This window comes from Anopheles maculipalpis, chromosome 3RL (assembly GCF_943734695.1).
Source record: "Anopheles maculipalpis chromosome 3RL, idAnoMacuDA_375_x, whole genome shotgun sequence".
Taxonomy (NCBI): Eukaryota; Metazoa; Arthropoda; class Insecta; order Diptera; family Culicidae; genus Anopheles; species Anopheles maculipalpis.
In genome coordinates, this window is record NC_064872.1 from 48708541 (window position 1) to 48729415 (window position 20875).

Below are 20875 nucleotides of genomic sequence, written 5' to 3' on the forward strand. Positions count from 1 at the left end.
TCCCATGGTTTCTAGGGAAATATTAGGTTACACAGGATAAGCTGCTGTATAAGCTTAAATTATGCAGTTCCAGATGGATTACTTATTCCTTACATTAGCCATATGAATTTTGCGGCAGATATAATTTTACTTCCATACTGTATTTTCATTGCCACAGCCCATTTGCTCATGAATCAAGGTACTTCTATGCTAGGTGTAATGCGCATCTTGACATTTTGGCTGCGTTTGACATACGGATTTTCCCCCAGGGGGGTGCTGTCAAATGCTTTTGCATGCACCTTCTCATTCCTTCATCACGACTGTCTTTGGTTGCAAGGAAAGATCACGGATGAACGAGCTTCTATAGTAGGCAAAAATCTTCCGTGGAGCTTATTGTGCGCGTACGTTGGTTAGTCGTCTTTATCGCAGCTGTACTTTCACATATAATGGCTTCTATTCTTCGACGGTCGAGCCTCCTTCTGGCCGAAATTGCAAGCAAATCTTCGCCAAAGGTGAGTTCCACTTGCGATTGAATCATCCGCAACGGGGAGTACGTTTCTACTACATTATTAGCTTTTTGTGCCGGAGTGATATTTTATGTAACGGATGATGGCCGTGAAACCGTGCAGCGTCGCAGGCCAGGACATTGTAGACGATATCATGGATATAAATAGAACGATTAGGAGCGTATTAGCAAGTTCCTACGCTCGTCGTGATTGTGTTGATTCGGTCCAAAAGCAGCGCGAAAGGTGTTATACTGCAATGGATTATGCAATGTTTTCGTTGTCGAGAGACGACTGCTTGTGCTCCACTTATCCACTACTATAGTGCAAAGGGAAAAACTAGTTTCACTGCTCGCTCGAGCGTTGACAACTACGTCATAAAACGTGAGCCTATAGTTGATTTTTACCGACCAGCAGGTGGCCAGCTGCACAAGCGTGACGTCACGAATCATGTGTTAAAATTAGCTGACGTCCACCGGAAGAACCAATTCTAATCAATTAAACATTCGATTCGATCGTTTCAGGTGCTTGCTAGTGGATGCCAGAAGCGCCACCTGAACGTACAGGAACACGTATCGTACTCCTTTCTAAACGAAGCGGGAATCCCGACGCCCAAGTAAGTAAACCGGTATGTTGTGAATGATGATCAATTTAGATGCAGGAATAATGATGCACACTGTATGTAAATAATTTGCCGTCATACCAAACAATTCCACCAGCGCATCATCGGTGGCAAGCTGCTGATAGTGCAAACTGTAACTGATTGTGTCTTATCGCACAGCACGGGAGGGTTAAGCCGAATTGTAAACAAAACCCACTTCCATCTATCACCTTTGTTCTTCCTATGTTGCAAGCGTTTACTATGAACTCATTATTCACTGTTAACCCCTGTCGTGTGTGTATGCGTGTTTGTTTGGCGTTCTTTTTTTATTAAGTTCAAAGTACACCTATATGCTGTATATTTACAGATTCGGAGTCGCGACATCTGGAGCGGAAGCTAAAAAAATTGCAACCGATCTTAACACTAAAAATCTGGTGCTGAAAGCACAGGTACTGGCCGGTGGTCGTGGCAAGGGTAGCTTCAAGAATGGACTCAAAGGAGGCGTTCGGGTGGTGTTTTCGTAAGTATCAATCGCCACGGCCAAAGCTGCAAACCTATCAATACTATAGCTTTGCTTTCCCATTTTAGACCACAGGAAGCGGAAGATATTTCGAGCAAAATGATTAATCAATTGCTCGTCACGAAGCAAACGGGTGCGGCAGGTCGTATCTGCAACTCGGTTATGGTGGCCGAACGCAAGTTTCCACGGCGCGAATTCTACTTTGCCGTCATGATGGAGCGCGCATTCAACGTATGTGTTAAATACCTGTCGAACGTGCGAAAGTTTAATTAAATTCGTGAAAGCTTTGCTTTCGTTTATCTCTACTAGGGTCCCGTGCTGATTGCTTCGTCCCAAGGCGGTGTTAATATTGAAGAGGTTGCCGCAGAAAATCCAGATGCCATCGTGTACGAGCCCATCGACATTAACAAAGGTCTGCAAAAGGATCAAGCCATTCAGGTGTGTATCAAGCAATGGGTGCAGTGATGCAAACAATAGCATTATCACATAAACCACTCGGATATGTTTTGCTGCAGGTTGCTAAGAAGGTAGGCCTTAACGATAAACTGGAGGAGACGGCGAAAATGCTCCTCAATATGTACGATTTGTTCGTGAAGAAGGATGCTCTGCTGATTGAGATTAACCCGTACGCGGAGGATGCTGCTGAAACGTGTAAGTATTAAGTATCATAACTATAACTCAGTAGTAGAACGAAGAACGTAATAATCTGCCGAACAATCTTGATACTACATGGAATTGGAAAAGGCAAAAAAACATTAGTCTTTTTTCAATTCAATTACTCAAGTAGAGTTGCGGATGTAAAGACGGAACCTTTCTTATTTAAATGGACGGATTCACGCTGCAGAGCTGCGGCTTTTCCATTTCCTTAATTGATTATCTGTAGCACTCATCTATGAATGTTTGATAACTATAATCGATTAATCTACGGTGATTTCGTGTAACTCATATTAAATCATGTGTGATTTTCCAAAAGTTACGTATGATACTTCGTCTTATTGTTACGTTTTCGGTAGGATTGCATGGTGTGTTAACAATACACATGTTTAACATATGCTATGCTGATATGCTGATATGCTCGGACATACCATCCATACAAGATTAAAATAATCGGCCAATAGGCGCGGCAGACTCTAAGCTCGAAAATCGTTGTAAAGCCAAGTACAAAGGCGAAAAACATACGTTTATATTAGTGTATAACATACAGTTAATGTTGTATACATTAATAAGATTTTAAAGAATAGTGCAAATAATTTAAAATTTACCACAATAATCTGATATCAAATTTGCTCTGTTTTTACACATAACTCTGCTCCAACCATAACTCCATTCAAATATCAAAACATGTATCACCCCAACTCACCGTACCACAACACATCACACATCGATAGGTGAAGAGTGTAAGTAACAAATCTTCAAATACCACATTCAGCGTATTGCATGAAATTGGAAAGCTTCATCTTGAAATATTCCTTTCTGTTTGGCACCATTTGGTTAGTTATTTTATGGATTTGTTTTGTAAATGTGTTGCTCGAAAAGTTTGCTCATTGATCAGTTAAAACGATCGTTGAATTCTCTATTACGCTTGCAATATATGCGCTATAGTCTAATCCACACTAAATTTGTGCTAAATTATAAAATAATCTAAACCATGACTTCATTTTGAGTTGATTGTTAGTTTTTTCATTATTGTTTTCGATTAGTTTAACATACGTTTCGTTGTTTCGTAGTTAATTGATTGTTCGATGCTTTTTTGGGATAGACATATCAAACTGTTGCGGATGTGTAACACTTTTGGCGGATTTCTACACTCCCTTCGTTACTGATCGCAGTTTGAATGAATATCCGCAGCTTCAAACATTTCTTTTGATTGTTGGCTTACACACACAAGCACGGGCGTTGAAAGCAAAAGAAAAAAAAAACAAGCAGTAATTTATTCTTCTTTCTATCGTATTGCCTCTCTTCAAAAGATTTTGCACTCGACGCCAAAATGCGTTTCGACGACAATGCCGAATTCCGTCAAAAGGATCTGTTTGCGAAGCGTGATTTGACGCAGGAGGACAATAAGGAGGTCGAGGCATCCAAGTTCGATCTGAACTACATCGCACTGGATGGTTCGATCGGATGTCTCGTGAACGGTGCCGGTCTCGCCATGGCCACAATGGATATCATCAAACTGCACGGTGGCGATCCGGCCAACTTCCTTGACGTCGGTGGTGGCGCTAGCGTGAAGGCAGTGAAGGAAGCGTTCAAAATTATCACTTCCGACCCGAAAGTGCACGCCATTCTGGTCAACATTTTCGGCGGTATTATGCGTTGCGATGTGATTGCGGAAGGTATCATCCAGGCCACCAAGGAGCTTAACATCAAGATGCCCATCATCGTCCGGCTGCAGGGCACGAACGTGAACGAGGCAAAGGACCTCATCAAAAAGTCGAAGCTGCGAATTCTTCCCAAGGACGATCTGGATGAAGCTGCCATGCTGTCGGTGCATCTGGCACAGATTGTACACCTTGCTCGTGAGGCACACCTTGACGTAAGCTTCGAGCTGCCTGACAGCTACGTTGTCTAAATGAGCCGTGAATGGGAGTATCGCGCATTGCGTCCTTCAAATGAACTACTACTGGAAAACTCTGTGTCGTTAAGATATGTTTGTTACCCTCCGTACCAACGCCAACGGGTTGCGCGTGTATTTATTGCTATCAGAAACAACGCGTTAGAATAACCGACACACCGCTATTCTTAATCGTCGTATGCACTATAAACACAAACTAATCGCACTCGATGTCGTCGACCGTATGGTTACCGCGCTAATTGCTGAGTGCTCACCAAATTGTGTGTACTCATGTCATCAATAAAATTGACTACAAAGTTGAGCGCGATATCTGCCCGAGAGTATCCTCAATGTGTGTGTTCCCGTTGGAAGCCGAAAAAGTGCTCATAGAAAGTGCATATCATTTTAAAAATAAGCAGTAAGCTCAAAGCATTCCACATTGCTTTGAGCACCACTTGCGAAAGTTTTTTTTTTAACGGAAATCATTTGTGAACGATTGTTCGCTAGTGTCGCTTACGGCATGGAATAGCAAAATAATGTTAAATCATATTTTTATTGCAAACATTTGCTCGTTGACCCACACATCACTTCCTTCATGTCATATTAAACCGAACGCGTTAGAACGCTTTATGCAGTAAATTCCTTCTCATACAATTTATATGAAAAGTGAGAAAATCCGTTATACCTCCAAACGATCACTAATTTTGTATCAATCTTAAAATGTAAATTTTTGACCATTGACGATTCCAAACCTGAGGAGGCCAGTGGCGAAATTGGGTCTAAGAATGAGTTGAATGTAGAAAATTTGGACTTGAAAATAGTTCTTCGGAAGATGATGATTACAAAATATATGGCAGAATAAGGTCCCTTTCACTTCAAAGTTACATTATAGACGAGGTGTCGTGATGGACGATGAAATTCTTCAGTCGCTCAGAGGTCTCTTGGACTGTGCTGATATTTGGAACATGGTTTTAGAGGAGCCATGAAGGGGTTGAATATATCAGGATAATAAGGATAAATAAGTTCATGGCATGACCGTCCCCCCGTAGTGAGGTCTGACTAGCTAACTACGTGGTATCGGCAGTCTAGTAAGCCATTTCGATAGCCGGCATGATCTTAGAGAGGTCGTGAAGCCAAGAAGAAGAAGAAGAAGTGTATCGGGGTTTTAATACAAGCATTGTTAATTATTCAATGAAATTTTCAAGATTTCAATTTGGTGGAAGTTTATGGTCACCACTATGCTCTATAACGAGTCAAAAGTGGATTTTTTTCTTAGGAGGACGAAGTACGCTCCGGACGGCTCTCTTGAAATATGAAGATAGAGATACTCAAGGCAAGATACTCGATGAGATCCTTGACAAACTCAAGACGAATTTCCGAAGGTGTTTGGCGCAACTCAGCCAGCCATTGCCATATGATTATCATCTCTTCTGAGCGATGGCACATGGCCTAGTTAAACCACACTTGTACGTTGGTTAGTACTCCCAAAACTTCCTTACTATTTGCTGCTGTTTGCGAGAGGGGTTTACGTTGTACGAAATATGGGCAAATAGTAGTCTCATTGTGTCATCCCGTAATGAATGCTGTTCTCACATTATTTCAATCAATGCCTTTTTAATCTGTTTTATCCACACACAAAAACGTACTTGGTTGGCTAACTGTTCTACGTCAATCAATACATAGCGCACCCTAATGATATACGGTCAATTTACTTACGTCGTAACGATTCACTAGCAGTTGGCGGTGGCGGTGGCCCGCGCTTATGTAGCTCTTCCAGATGTGCCAAAACCATCTGGGTCCGTTCGCCCGCAATATGGTGCAGTATCAGATAGCGACGATCGTTACGCAGAATATCTTCCACCTCGCGTAGATGGTTCGCATTTTCGCGATACAGCTCAAAGCTCTTATGCGTGATAAACTTGCACTCCTGTAGCAGCTCCCGGAACGCAAGTTTCGCATTCGCCGTTTTGTCTTTGATGTAGTCTCGAAACTCTCGCTCACCCTGTTGTGGAGATAAACAAATAGACGAAATTTACAATCCGACATTAGTATGGGAACGGAGAGTGTGCGTCGCGGCACTTTACGTACTCTTTCGCTGCTGTTGTATTTAAGGTATCGTGGATCCTCACGTATAATTTTCTTTATTTCCTTCCATTGCGATGTCAGCTCCAGTGATGGAATTTCGTCTAACATCTCACGGAATTTATCACGTTTCTTGCGCACAAGATTGGCAATGTGTTCGTTAAACAATCTTTTAATATAAAAAGAAAAAAACATAGTCATTAAACAAACGGGTATTTGTAATGCATTTCAAACATCGCACTTACCTCTCTCGATCGTCACGATCGAGCATGGAAATCAGTTCCCAACGATGATCTTTCTTTAACAGCTTCTTAACCTCCTTCCAGGTAAGATCTGCATTACGGACTAGATCTGCTAACAGTGCATTAAAGTGACGCATTGCTTCGTCCCGCTGATGATGCTGCCGTTCCTTATCCCGATCGCGCAGGTGAGTAGCCAGCGTTCGCTGCACTTCCTTTTCGCGCTCCTTAATACTGGCCTCTGCCCTCGCTTTTCGGTCCCGTTCCTTTTGCTGACGCTCGATTTCATCCTCATCGGAAGTGTTACAATCCTCGCCTTCGTCCTCATCCTCTTTGCTTTCATTGGCAGCGTTTCCGTCATCGTGGGTCGTATTTTTTGCCGTTTGATTAGCATCCCGCTCAGCAGAACGACTTCGTCGATCACGAGAACGATCCCTCGAACGTCGCGAACTGCGTTGCTCACTACGATGGTTATTGCGCTCCTTTAGTTCCTTTTCTTTTTCTTTCTCCTTTGCTTTTCGTTTCTCTTCCTTCAACACTTTAATGTGTTCCTCAAACAGTTCTTCACGCTGGGAGTGTTCTACGATCGCTTTAAAACGGCTGTCGCTTTCTATTTTCTTGCGTATGTCACTGAACCGTGTGTGGCGATTAATATCGTTTCTTTCCCGAAGCATAGCAAGAAAGTCCTTTTTGATCTGGAAGCAAAGGCCACACCCGGGGGCTACATTAAACACATTCTACAATCATTTGGCGCGGGCTGGTAGTCCACACGCCCCTCAGAATGGCTCCTTACCTGTTCCTTCTTATGCTGTTTTTCCTCTTTTTCACGCTTCCTTACTTCGACAATGTACTCATTGAATAAGCTTTCACGTTCACGGATTTTTTCGATGACTTTAAACCGTTCATCTTTGCCATACTTCTGAGCAAATTCGCTGAATGAAGATCTGAAAAAAAAAAACAGACAGATTTTTGCTACACCCAATACTCCCAAAAAACCAGTTAGAAAAATTTGCCGCTTACTTTCCAAGCAAATGTGCTGACTCCATCAGCGCACGGAAATCATCACGCTTTTGGCGCATTTTGTTACGTTTCTCGCGCCGTTCTTCGTCCGCACGGTCTTTGACGTATTTTTCGAAAACTTGCTTGCGTTCTTTGGAAGTTAGCAGCAGATAACGTGCGTCGTACACGATTTTATGGAGCTCCTTTTCCCACGTACTAAAAGCCGATACGTCCAGTTCACGAAGCATTTCACGGAACGATTTCATACGCACATCCAAGGGTATAAGTGTCCGCTCCCGAGCTGCTCTAGCTTCTGCTTCCATTGCTATCGCTTCCTTTTCCGGATCATTTCCGGAACGATTGCTGCTAGCGGAATGGTTCGATTTCATGACAGCTTCCAAGTCTGATTTCAATTTTTTGCTTGGCTGTTCGCCATCCTCTTCTCCACTGGATTCCGAGTCCGTTGGTCCAGTTCGGGGTTCATTGGTATTACTACTGCTAGCATTGTTGCCGCTATCGCTTTCGGCTGCAATATTGCTAGTTACGTTTGTTGTTCCTGTCAACGGTTGTCCTTTGCCGCTTACGCCCTCATTATCCTTTGCTGCTACCGTACCGAGCAACTGCTGTGGAGGCACCAGTACTGCTTTGTCCACATCGGCTCGCTCCTTCAGCTCATCCGGCCTTTCCCACACGGAGGTGCGCGTTGAAGGGTTGTAAAAGAAAACTCGCCCATCTCCAGTCCAAACTACACACCAAGGCGTGCCACTGATCGGAGTGCTTGAAATGGGACGACTTTTGTCTTGCGGCTTGTTCGCTTTAGCCTTTTCTTCGTCCTCCTTGCGTTTCTTTTCCTGCTCCAGCTTCCGCTTACGTTCCTCTTCTGCAACGGCTTTGTCGTTCTTTGCCATAAAGGTAATGGGATCAAACACGACACCTCCGGCAGTGATCGGCATTTGCTGAAGTCGCACACCCGGATTGGACATGGCTCCCATAGGTGATCCAACAGCTGAAGCAAGCGGAGATGGGAACTGTTGTATCTTCAGTCCTGGCGATGGTGCCGTTTGCATTGAAGACATGATCGGCATCTGGGGTGGTATCGGCGGAGCCAAGAACGGCGGAATTGAAGGAGGTACTTTTGGCTTCTGCTTGGCACTCCATACTGCCATTTTTGCTTCTGCAAAAGAAAACATTGTGTGAAAAGCGGCGTCAGGAGTGCGCCAACAAATAGCATACTTTCCAAATCGCGCAACGCTTGTGGCTTTTCCCACACGCTTTCACCCTTAGAAGCGTTGTAATAGAATATACGACCATCCGGTGCGTTATGTTCACTCCAAACCGTAGCCTTGGCAACGATTGCCGGATCAATTTCGCTCAGTTTAACCTCGTTCATGGCTTGCTTGGCTGTATCTAAGGGGAGAGTTTGACTCATCGGCCAATTCTGTCCACTATTGAGCGCTGGTGGATTACTCCAGGGAGGAAAGCTAGTAAAATTAGGCGGCGGCATACCGAACGGAGCCATCCCGAACGAAGGTGGAGGTCCTGTGAAACGCGTCATTGCAGCAGTGTGCAATGGAATTACGCCGGGTAAAGAGCCAACAACAGGCGGCACACCTGACGAAGCGGTACTTGCCACAGACTCAGCAACCTTCTGTTCAGCGGCCTTTGGTTGTTGTAGCTGTTGCTTATTGAGGGCTTCCACTTCTGCCTGTGTCATTACATTAACGTTGGGACCTTCCGGGCGGGTCCAAGTTGTTTCACGACTTATCGCATGATAGTAATACGATTTACCGTCAGCAGTTTTCGTTTCCACCCACAAATCCTACGGATGTACGAGCCAAAACGATTAAAGAGAGAAAACAAATTGTCCCAGCATAGGATATACGATCCGGCAAGACCCTACTCACAGTAACAACTGAACCTGCCGGTTTTGGCGGAGCGGAACCAAGCAGACCGGCACCACCATTTTTGGTGGGGGATGGCTTTTTTTCTTCCGTTTTGGAATCTACCTCCGATGGAGGTGTTTGTTGTTCCGGTGCCGAATCTGCGGCTGGTTCATTGACTGTAGCTGCATTATTTGCTTCCTCCACACTCTCAACATCGTTTGACGACTCTTTTTCAGCTTCAGCACTCATGGTGATCAGCACACAAGGTTTATGGCAAAAGAATATAATCAACTGCAACACAACTGATTCCTATTCGTCTGCGACCGAAGCTAGAACATTTTCCTTGCTTGGTATCAACAAATTGACATATCGAACGCTTTGCCAAGAGCTCTCGCTTGACAGCTTTGGCAGCGTATACACGTAGTTAAATCGATTTGAAGTTTGAAAACATATTGATGATTATGTGTGATTACCCCTTTTGAAAAAATCGATATAAATCCTGAAATGTGCAAAAGATCGTATTGAAAAGAATCTAAGTAGTAGTTATTAAGACAATTTTGTCAATATGGATATCTTCCCTCTAGATATCTTGGTCGTATTTACACCAGAATTTTATACATGATCCATTCCTCGTTAATTAGTTACTAAACTGATTACTATTTGTTAGTTACATTAGTGTTGTAAATCTATCGTAGTTTTATTTACCATCGGGTAGGCATCAATTGCAAAAAAACACTTAATTCCTATTTACCAAACGTCATCCGCCTTGTCCAACCATATTCTGAGGTTTTGGCTTTTCTGACACATTTTTTTTCCGCGGATGCCGCAAAACAATTGATACAGCACATCAAGCATTAATATAAATTTGCCTTGTGAGGTATTTTACTCCCCAATCTGCAAAATGGTCAGTAAACCTGATAATGCTGAATCGGTCACTGATAAGAAACGCCGCAAGACGAGCAGCTCAAACGCCGCCGATAATAGCTCGACGAGTGTTAAAGTTTCGAAGGAAGATGTTTACATGGTATGACGCCAGTTTTCATGTTGGGAATTCACCACTAACCGAGGCCAGCCCTTTTCTCTGTCTTTCCTTTATAGAACACAATCGCCTTTGAAGAGCAGGAAGCTAGCAAACGATCGCCAGTGAAAGATGCCGCTCTGTTCCATGCGACGTGCGACGAACTGCGTACATTATTCGCGGACATAGCAAAGTTAAAAGCCGATAGTACAGAAGACTCCAAGGTGAAAATAGCCGATAAACGAATCGAAGGATCGCTAGCATTTGTGTTGTTGAAAAAACTGAACCGACTCGATAAGGTGCGCATTCGCGAGGGTCGTGATGCGTTGCACAAAGAGAAACTACGCGTCGATAGCAACCGGTTGCAGTTGCAGAATTTGCTGTACGAAGCGGAGCATTTGAAGCGGGAAGTACAGCGCTGCTACATGTTCAAGAGCCAAGACGAGGAGATCGAGTTAGTGCCGGAGGAAGAGTTTTACGAACAGGCCCCGGAATCGGTGTCCCGGCCTGGTAGTACGAAAACCGACGAGCATGCGCGACGCATTGCTAGACTGGAATGGGAGCTTCAGCAGAGAAAAGAGTTGGATGCGCATCTAAAGGAACTCCTAACTTTGAAGCAAGCGATTGAAAAAGATATTGTTGCCAAAACTGAGCGTCTAGAGTCGTTAGGGCCACGGTTAAGAGATCTGCTCATTGCAACGAGGCCACTGCAAGAAGCCCTCGAAATGCCTATTGAGAAGGGCTGGAAGATACGGCAAACGGTTCGTCTGCTGCCACAACCGTTGTATCTGCTCTATGCCAATGTGACTGCATATGGAGAGGCCAGCGGTAATATCCTATCTTTACTGGTATCGTCTGCTAGTAGTGCTGCTTGAAAATGATTTCGTTTGTACTTTTTTGTTTTGTTTTAGATAATCTTCTTGCCACATCCATACAAGGCGATGAAGAAGAAGCACGGCAAATGGCGGCCGCGGTAAACTCGTACGAATTGGAGGCCCACTGCGCAAGGGATTCTAGTAATAATTCCCGCGATCGTGCCGATTCGGACAATGATGAAAACGAACATGAAACCGAAAGGGGTATGAAAAAACGACATCATCGAGGACACATGAAACCCAACCTGGATGAGCAGCGGCGTGAAAAACTGTTCAAGCCGCATCCCCTTAGCGTGACGATAACCATCCGCGCCAAGGATTGTCCTCGGGAGCTGTGTGCCGAACGGCAACCCGGACCCGGCCTTTCGCTGACATTCTCCTACTTGCCCAACATGCAAGTGATTACGGTTAACATTGCGCTGGTAGACTTGCATTCGTCAGGCGCTGCCGCTGGTGACGTTCTCTCGACCGAAACCGTACTGAATGAATTGTGTCGTGGCGATAAGGGTGAAGATTGTCCCAATCCCAAGGTAAAATATCAGCTGCAAGATCTGTCCATCGAAATCGGTCAATTGCCACGCTTGCTAAGGGAAAAGAACTTGGGCAAACCGTTCCTATGGTCACAGCAGCTGTGTGGACTGGATCACACATCGACCGCGTATACTTGCGTGCTAAGCCGAGATCTCGCGAATGAGCATGCCGAGGTGACAGATAAGCTGCACGAAACGATCCCATCGATCATTCGCTCTGTCCGTGGTCGCTGGGAGGCAAGGTTGAAGCTGTACAAACAAATTCACGATCTGGAGAGCAAAATGATCGACACATCGATCAACGACGAACGTGGCCATCCGATACGCATATCTAGCACGGTACTGCAGTGGAGTTCCATCTCTTTCGAGGACTACGTCTCGTCCGGGGTAGCAAAGATGTTCCTAGCAGACGGTATGGCCACTGCCAGTGACCTATACTTTCGAGCGATAGTCATACGTGGTTCGGCTAAGCTGGAGTGCTACATATGCGTACCTTGTCGTTATCCGGACAGCTCGCCTTTGTGGTCCTTCTCATTAAACTGGAACGGAAAGCATACGTCGTCGTGCAACAGTTCAGTAAGGGTATGTATGGCGGGTGGCAAAAACACATTCACTTAGGTTTGAGCAATCTATTGAAATTCTAATTGACCTCAGGAAATGGAATACTGGTGCAACAGTCTATCGGCAGTGGACCACTCGTTTGACGTTTTGCCGAAACAGTTGAAGCGAGCGATGTCATGTTTAGATATCTATCTGGAAACTGAAGGACCCTACTACACACCGGCCGAGTTTACACAGGACAAAAGCTTTCTTAAGCCGTTTCGCGGACGTACAAGAGCACAGCCATTCCGCATTGCACCGAACGGAAGCAGTTCCTTGTTTACTCAAATCTAAAACAGGAAACATGTCACCGCAGTCGCACTAAAATAATGGACCATTTCTTTCTATATGGTGTTCCCAAGAATAGTGATTATTGATAAAGGGGTTGTAAAGACTAATTTCAAAATAAAGGTTGCAGCCTGTATTAGCTAACGTAAGCTACTGACGATGCACACAATTGTTTATCCATAAGGGGTATAAAACAACTCTTTTTTCTGAATGAGACGTACATAATATGACTGAACCTGCTACTTGAAAATACTTGACCAAAATGGCAACCCGGAAATAGCCCGGAATTTAAGCTAGAATGCCGTCTTCGAGACTTGTTTCGACCTTCAACGGAAAGCCCATAGATTTGAATGCACTCGCAATATCTCCTGCTTTGTCCGGGTGACAAACGATGGCAGTGCACGTGTCCGCACCAGAAAACAGATGCTTCACGTAACGGTTTCCTACACGCTGTAGGTCCTCCTTCGTAACTTTGCCCACTTGACGTACTAAAGACTGATTATATCCTACCGGAACTCCCTTGAAGCTGGTCAGCATGCACGTATTGACCACCTTTTCGATGCTGTTCTCGCGGGCAATTATTTCAAAGATCAACGAACTTCTTGCCGATTCCAGCAGCGTGGCGTCCCATTCTGCTCCTTCGCCCACCTGTTTCTCCTGTAAGCAGAAAATGAGTAAGTGTGCTGCATTAAAAAACCCATTGTTCGTTCTGTTTCACCTACCATAATGCTAACGGCTTCCTGGTATGCGGCCACCACATTTGAAGCACGGTAAAGCGTAAAGTATAATAACCCTTCGTTTGGTCTTGGTAATATGTTATACCCGTAAGCGAACCCTTGACCGCGAATCTGTTTCCACAGTGGACCCTCCAGCTGAGTCATGTATTGCAGGAACAATAACAGCGGCACCAGGTCGGGATCGTTAAAGTCCGTTATTCCTTGGCATGTTCGAAACAGGAATGCACTCTCCACACTGCCCAAACCAACGATCACGCCCGTGTACGGCTTAAGCGCTTCGTTACTCTTTTCCATGTGCTCCCAATCCTGCATGCTGATAAACCTAAAAGAATCAAACATATTGCCAAAATCATGTTAATGCATTAAAAAAAAACTAATGCCAATAATGCTGGAACCTTTTAACTATTTTTTCCGTCCCGCTTGTTGGCTGCACAAGCCGTTTCCAGGGTGTGATCAAATCGATGCCAAGCTCCTTCATGGCCTGCCAATCGGCAGCCATGTGAATGGCCACATTTTCTGGCAGCGTAATGATCGACCGGACCTTGTTGAGGTTGTCAATCACTGTTTGGGTCGTATCCGGCTGTTCCAGCATTTCTAGCAGCGACGTTAGGAATTTAGATTGTTTCAATAGTGAGCTAATGCGCACGTTACTCTCCTTGCGATAACGCATCGCTTTCAGGATATCCTTGGCGATGGATCTTCCTTCCCGCTTTGCTTGCGAGACTTCATTGATCAGCTTCGTGGCACAAACCTTGATACGCTCGGCAGTGAATTCAGTTTGGTGTAACAGCTCCGTCATCAATTCAATGCCAGTTGCGTACTTCTCTCGTACCACCTGCATGTATAGGGTGGCCGTGCTAGAGTAAGAGCCCACGCTGAAACGGCTCGACGAGCTGAACCCAAGGTCGGTCATCGTCTCGACCGTGTTAGACTCAAGCGTTGAAACGACTTCCTCGTACGGGATCAATGTATCACCGCGACGGATAGGTGATTCGGTTAGCAGTTCTAGCAGCAGAACTAGGTACGATCGCAATTCTACACTTAGTGGCTCCGTGTACATCGAAACTTTGAGCTGTAAGTGGAAACATTCATACATTATTTTCTGGTTATAGTCCGATCGGTACAGAGTACAGCAGGAAAAAAAGGGAAATGATAAAACTTTACTAAAAGTTCAATCTGTTAGAAATATATTACTGTTAGAAATGCTTTACGGGAATTTGAAAAAGAGCCTCACCCTGGGAGACGGTCAAGGGAGCAGGATGTCGTTGGTCATAATTTATCACCTTATTACTCAAAATCTCCCTAAAAATTCAGGTGCATGTATCGAATGTGCAGCAAATCATGTAAATATCTTTTCAAAATCTTCAACAAAAATTTTCACCCAACTGCTAGAGCCAGACTATACATCGAACACATACTACAAGTGACTTCTTTAAAGAATTTGCAATAGTAGTAAAAAAAAAGAACGGAAGAAAAGCTCAGTAGTATAGATTGTGTGTTAAATAGCCGCATGAGTCACTCAATATCACCAGATAAGCTTAAGGAAATCCCCTAGAACTCAAGGTTGATGAATTATTCCGAGCAGATGCTACGTTACTGGCGTCATAATAGTGCAAATGGTAGCGTCCAAAAGTGATGCCTAGTTTTTTGGAATTGAGTTTTAAAATAATTATAGGGCAAATATCAAGTAGATATCGGTATTTCCCAAGATTACTCTCGTACTCTCAAGATAAAAAGGTCTTTCCTACAACACAATGGATTGCTTTTTCTCTCGTGCAATCAGACCAAACCATGGCTGCTGTAAGTCATACAATAGTGGATCATCATTTTGTAGCTACCCAGCTAGTCGGAACTTTAACCTGTTAGATTATTCAATTAGGGTGTATGTTGAAGCACTAGTCTGCAAAATGTGTATCATCCTAAAATGACGATCCTGAACTCGATTAAAACATACATGTAGCAATCGTTGCGAAAGGTCTACATCCCTACGACGTGTTCGTACTTCCGGTGTAGTCTTGAGCATGTTGACCAAATGGTTTGATTGATATTGGGTAGGATTTCTATACATTTAAACATTAGCTTTTTTTGTTTGCCCTTCACAACCCCGTAGACGAACCCTTCTTCTACTTACGTAGCAAAAGTTCGTATGCAAATCATACGCTTCAGCATAAACTGGGAGATCGTCCATGATCAATCCGGGAGGATTGCTTTCGCTGCGGGACGGCGAGTAAATTTCGACTGGATAGAACTTGATGGCTTCCGTTGAGGGAACAGGTATGGAGGTTATCATCTCATCCGGTGGTGGTATTTCATTGGATGCCATAGCATCGGACAGTATTTGCTCCTTCTCCTTCAGCCCACTTTCGCCGAGGGTTTTCCGTTGCTTTTCCAACCGCTCCTGCTCCAGATTGGCCGTACGTACGTTCTCTTTTATGCTGGGAACGGCTCGTACTACAACGTGTTTGTTCTATGTTTTTTTTTGGGTAACCCTAATTACTACATTGCTCTGGAGAAAAGGACGGATTTACTTACGTTTATAATATAATTATTCAGCAAGGCTAACCAAAAGCTTTCTTCCTTGTCTTTTAACGTTTGCAAACACCGATTCACATTCAGCCGATTATCGAACTGTTAATATGCAGAAACAAAGCTTAGATTAGAATGACGTAGTTAGAAAAGAGCTTCAGTAGTGTAGCACAATGAGAAGAGAAACTTGCCTCGCTTTCATCGGATCCATACAGCACATCACCAATGACATGGAAAGCGATATCGTCGTGCGGATTCGATTCCAGACTGCTGAGCGCTTCCAATCGATTGCGCTCGATAACGTTTCTCATACGCTGCATGTCCAGCTTCTCCTTACCACTCGCAATGCTCGCCAGCAGTTGGGACAGTTTGAGGAAAATATGATCCTCCTTACCTAGTGGAACATTTTCGAATGAAATGTAGAGCAACGAAACCGAATTTTCCACTATGTTGTAGCCCACCCGGCTCGCGTACGGATCATCAATCTCGACAAACTCCCGCTGGACCGGACTGGCCGAAGTGTCCGTCAGATAGCGAAGAAGTACCGCACAGGCAGTGAGCGTATCGTACTCCGTCGTAGCTTTCGGCCCTCTCCACGCCACGTTCAACAGTCCGCAGTCCTCTTCGTCGGCCGGATACTCTATTTTAATGTCCGTTGATTCCTGCAACGGTTCCACTGGCGTTTGCCACGGGCGCTCAAAGGGTGGAAGCGGCCCTTTGGAAACGATTTTCTCCTCGATCGGTTCGAGCGCCTTGAAAATATCGTCCGGATTGATTTGCCCCGTGATGATGACGTGTAGATTGTCCGGACGGTAAAAGGCGGCATGATAAGCACGCACTTTTTGGTTGGTCGTGCTGGTACGCAGGTTGCTCAAGATGCCTCCCGTTTCGGCACTATAGCCATTGTTTGGATAGACCGCACGTAGCATTTCCAGATTCACTCTCGATTCACCCGTATTTTCACGTCCCTGCATTTCACAGTACACCACACCGCCGTCCTCCCCGTGACCGGTAATATGGTGAACCTCGGTGATGAAACCGGAATCGGTTAGCGTCGGGTAGAGTATGTGGTCCAAATACACCGGTAGCAACGAAAGGAAACCCTCGCTCCCGGCCGTTGTCATCGTGTAGCACGTGTGGTCCCGATCGGTCCAAGCATTTGTGCCGGATGCCAAGCATCGGTTCGCTACCAAATCCAGTATACCTTTGTACGGATACTTTTCCGAACCGAGGAAAATAAGATGCTCCAGCGTATGCGGCAACCCATCATCGTCGTGCGCTTCAGTTGCAAGGGTAAAGTACCCATTCACTACCGGCCCTTCGACCTCGCCGACAATCACAGTTAACCCGGTGCGATCCGAGCGGTACTTGTGCACCGGAATCACTTCGTTCGCCTTCACCGTAAGTAGATGCTTAAAACCCATTGCTTTCTAAATGGCCCGGACTTGGTTTGTTTCGCACTCGAGCAGAGTTTCTGGATGGTAGTGTCGCAGGCCAACCGACGTCAACAAGATTTGCACAAAGCGCCGATAGCGTGATCAAAATATGTGAATCCCAGTCAAAAGACGTGACATGACAAAAATGCGTAACTGTCAAAACGCACACCACCATGCGTCGTATATCCCGGCATACGCACTCGATAGAATGAGAATATGAGTTATATTTTCTGTATCAATATTCTTGCAAATGAATCCTCATCTATGTACTTAAAGCAACACTCTTACCTAACATGCACACATTCCCAATTCAAGAAGTAAACAATCGTACAAACTAATGCATTTACAAGTGTACTCGAAAGATTTTCCGTAGAGCGAAACTAATCTTTATTTGGTAAGCTAAATGCACTGGCGCAGTTTTTTGTCGTGCGTCAACCCTTATTCTAATGCTCCATTAAAACGGATGCTGTAAAGACAAGAGGAAAAGTAGAATTATTTTCGTGAGCACGGTTTGTGTTTATAACTTGTAACCATTCGTTCAGAGCACGTTTCTTTACCTATCCGGATGGCCACGCACAGCGCCACAAAAGCGAACAGATTTTGCTGCACCGCTTGGCGTACTTTGCGCTTCTCCTCGGCCGCATCGGTTGGTGGCAGACCCTGCATGCGAAACATCCTGCTATCTACACGACGATGTCCACAATTCTATACCGGAACAAGGAGTCAAATGTGGGTCGTTTGTTGCACGAGCGGATGATTTGTTGTTTTTTGAGTTTTTCGTCAATGCTGATACAAGTGTACAAGATACATAGTTGTGAGGTATGTTCTTTAGCTTAATTAACCAAAACAATGCATTTTTTCATATTTACAGATTTTCCAAAATTATTTACATTCCAAATTTCTATAAATGTGTTTTTTTACTCTGTTTTTACACAGCTGTTTGGGAAGATTGAATCGTAAAAAGTCATCGCAATGTCCAGCCAATGTGCCACAGGTGCGTTTTGTTGTGTGACTGCGGAGTACGTGAGTGCAAGCACATCGTTCAACGGAGTGCGTTACGCGCGGCTCTTCGTTTTGAACCTGAAGGGACCTAATTTATCTTCGACGAAAAGTGAATGTTGCAATCCTCTGGGCAAGTTTTGCCACTAAACACTGCCAAACAATAGTGTACTTTCTTCATAAGGCAGGTAATAGGTGAACAACGATTTTGAAGATGCTCCGTACCGGTGCCAGCCGGCTTATCGGACGACAAATGCACAGCAGTGCAGGTAGTTCCAGTAGAAAGTCATCTATGATAAGGTATGCCGAGTGCGAATGACGACGAATGATATTAGGCAATTTGTCCACGTTATCGTATCGTATATATGCGTTTTGTTTTTTAGAGTACTTGGCAGTGCAGCTTTCGTTGGCGGTGCTACGGGCGCAATAGCGTACCATTGGCTCTACGGGAATAAAGTTCAAATGGCAGCCAGCGTCCGTGGTACGACCGCAAAGCTGGCAAGTGTTTCGCATTATATGGCTGAACCGATCACCAGTCGGCAGGAGTTGGATGCGAACCGGAACGATATGAAGTGCCGAATGGAAGAGCTGGTAATGAGGATACAGTACGACTTTTGCCGTTCACTGGAAGCGGAGGAAAACTTTGGCAAGCAGTTTCTGGTCGATCGCTGGGAGCGAAAGGAAGGCGGCGGTGGAATTACCTGTGTCCTGCAGGATGGCGATGTGTTCGAAAAGGCCGGTGTAAACATATCGGTGGTGCATGGAAACCTACCGAAAGGTGCCATTCAGCAGATGCGTTCTCGCGGCAAGCAGCTGGCCGAGGGTGAGCTGCCCTTTTTCGCCGTGGGCGTAAGCGCCGTAATCCATCCACGCAATCCCATGGTTCCGACGATTCACTTCAACTATCGCTACTTTGAGGTAACGGACTCGGCCGGTCAGAAGCAGTGGTGGTTTGGCGGTGGTACCGATCTCACGCCGTACTATCTGAATGAGTCGGACGCGGAACACTTTCACCGCACGCTGAAAGAAGCGTGTGATCCGCACGATCCGACGTACTATCCGCGGTTTAAGGAGTGGTGCGACAAGTATTTCTTCATACCGCACCGTAACGAGAGTCGCGGTGTCGGAGGCATTTTCTTCGACGATCTGGACGGGCCCGATGCCGAGCGGGCGTTTGATTTCGTTTCTTCCTGTGCACATTCCGTAGTGCCATCGTATCTACCATTGGTTCGGCAACACAAAAATGACCCGTACGGTGACCGCCATCGGCAGTGGCAACTGTTGCGCCGTGGTCGTTACGTTGAGTTTAATCTCATATATGATCGCGGTACAAAGTTTGGTCTGTACACGCCAGGTGCAAGATACGAAAGCATCCTAATGTCCCTGCCACTGAATGCGGTAAGTAGGAAAGAGAAGAAATGCATGAGTACGAGCATTAGCGGCGCCGTAAAGCATTACTTATGATTTTCTATGGCGGTTATATTTGTTTTCAGAGATGGGAGTACATGAATATCCCTACCGAAGGGACAGAAGAGGCGGCCATCATCGAGGTTCTTAAGAAGCCCAAAAATTGGCTTAAATTGTAATTATGTCCAAGCAATCATTCACAAACGGATGCGAAAAAAGGTTAGATTGCAAGACGAAAGTATAACAGCTTCTTGGTCGGAATGTACCGATTTGAGTTTAAGAGAAAAAAAAGTTGTTGAATTTTTATACGAAAAGGAAATGTTGTACGGTTGATTTTTATATGACAATATTACCATAAAAAAATTGTGCGAAAATCAATGACCGTAATTTACATATTATTATTTAAATACGTCGATCCCAATACGTCACAAAATGCAATGAATACAGTGAATAAATGATAAAGTGACCTTAATCAATCCAGTCTGACCGCAATCAACTATGTTAAGAATGGATCCGTTATTGAAGCGGGCATCAATGGATTTTTTGGACCTAATGGTATGCAAGACTGCCTATACGAAAAGACAATACACTTACAGCGTGATTCGTGCACTCCAGAAAGTAGAGGTTGTCGCACAATCCTAGGCCCGATGGAATTCTATCGCCATTCTTGTCAGCTTCCGGGACAACTTATCTGAGCCTTTGGCGCGCATCTTCAAACTCTCTCTCTCTCTCTCTCTCGGACTTAAAACGACAACGGACATAAAAATTGCTTTTGATCGAATCAATTACTGTTGTATGTTGCTAGCCAAGCTTAACCGATTTGGATTCGCTACACCTAAGGTAAACTGGTACAGTTCCTCAAAGGTCGCATATACCGCGTGCAGATCGAAAACGCCTCTTCATATAAATTTGAGAGTTTCCTCGAGCGTTCCTCAGGACAGCATTCCGGTGCCTCTGCTGTTCTCTCTCTACATCAACGACGATACACTGGCTATTACTGGTGAATGTTTACTATACGCTGATGACGTTGGGTTGTTTCGTCTTGTCCAGTGCGTCTCCGATTGTCTTTGTCTGCAACGATCAATAGCTGTTTTTTTCTGAC

General features: G+C 44.8%; 6 protein-coding genes across 10 annotated transcripts in view; 4 read left to right on the forward strand and 2 right to left on the reverse strand.

The window, feature by feature from the left end:
• The window catches only part of LOC126561942 (endophilin-A), a 163222-nt gene that overhangs the window by 37193 nt on the left and 105154 nt on the right, over window positions 1–20875 (forward strand). The window lies entirely within an intron of this gene.
• LOC126562259 (succinate--CoA ligase [ADP-forming] subunit beta, mitochondrial) lies at window positions 284–4199 on the forward strand. The gene is made up of 7 exons (XM_050218717.1): window positions 284–491; window positions 1007–1098; window positions 1451–1603; window positions 1672–1834; window positions 1913–2041; window positions 2119–2254; window positions 3571–4199. Exons 1-7 carry the CDS (start codon window positions 426–428, stop codon window positions 4170–4172), a joined length of 1341 nt encoding a protein of 446 aa, XP_050074674.1. The 5' UTR covers window positions 284–425; the 3' UTR covers window positions 4173–4199.
• Window positions 5861–9728, reverse strand: LOC126561494 (transcription elongation regulator 1). Its single transcript, XM_050217672.1, has 7 exons — window positions 9379–9728; window positions 8708–9293; window positions 7496–8648; window positions 7269–7419; window positions 6482–7170; window positions 6243–6405; window positions 5861–6156 (listed from the first exon to the last, which is right to left on the reverse strand). The coding sequence occupies exons 1-7, from the start codon at window positions 9604–9606 to the stop codon at window positions 5863–5865; spliced, it is 3264 nt and encodes a 1087-aa protein (XP_050073629.1). The 5' UTR covers window positions 9607–9728; the 3' UTR covers window positions 5861–5862.
• On the forward strand, window positions 10259–12674 carry LOC126561719 (THO complex subunit 5 homolog). The gene is made up of 4 exons (XM_050218026.1): window positions 10259–10381; window positions 10456–11203; window positions 11287–12362; window positions 12435–12674. Exons 1-4 carry the CDS (start codon window positions 10259–10261, stop codon window positions 12672–12674), a joined length of 2187 nt encoding a protein of 728 aa, XP_050073983.1.
• LOC126563543 (uncharacterized protein C05D11.1-like) lies at window positions 12957–17391 on the reverse strand. The gene is made up of 6 exons (XM_050220189.1): window positions 16123–17391; window positions 15938–16033; window positions 15537–15872; window positions 13801–14477; window positions 13391–13727; window positions 12957–13325 (listed from the first exon to the last, which is right to left on the reverse strand). The coding sequence occupies exons 1-6, from the start codon at window positions 17353–17355 to the stop codon at window positions 12957–12959; spliced, it is 3048 nt and encodes a 1015-aa protein (XP_050076146.1). The 5' UTR covers window positions 17356–17391.
• LOC126562408 (oxygen-dependent coproporphyrinogen-III oxidase) lies at window positions 18561–19992 on the forward strand. Its single transcript, XM_050218918.1, has 3 exons — window positions 18561–18666; window positions 18750–19764; window positions 19860–19992. Exons 1-3 carry the CDS (start codon window positions 18581–18583, stop codon window positions 19950–19952), a joined length of 1194 nt encoding a protein of 397 aa, XP_050074875.1. The 5' UTR covers window positions 18561–18580; the 3' UTR covers window positions 19953–19992.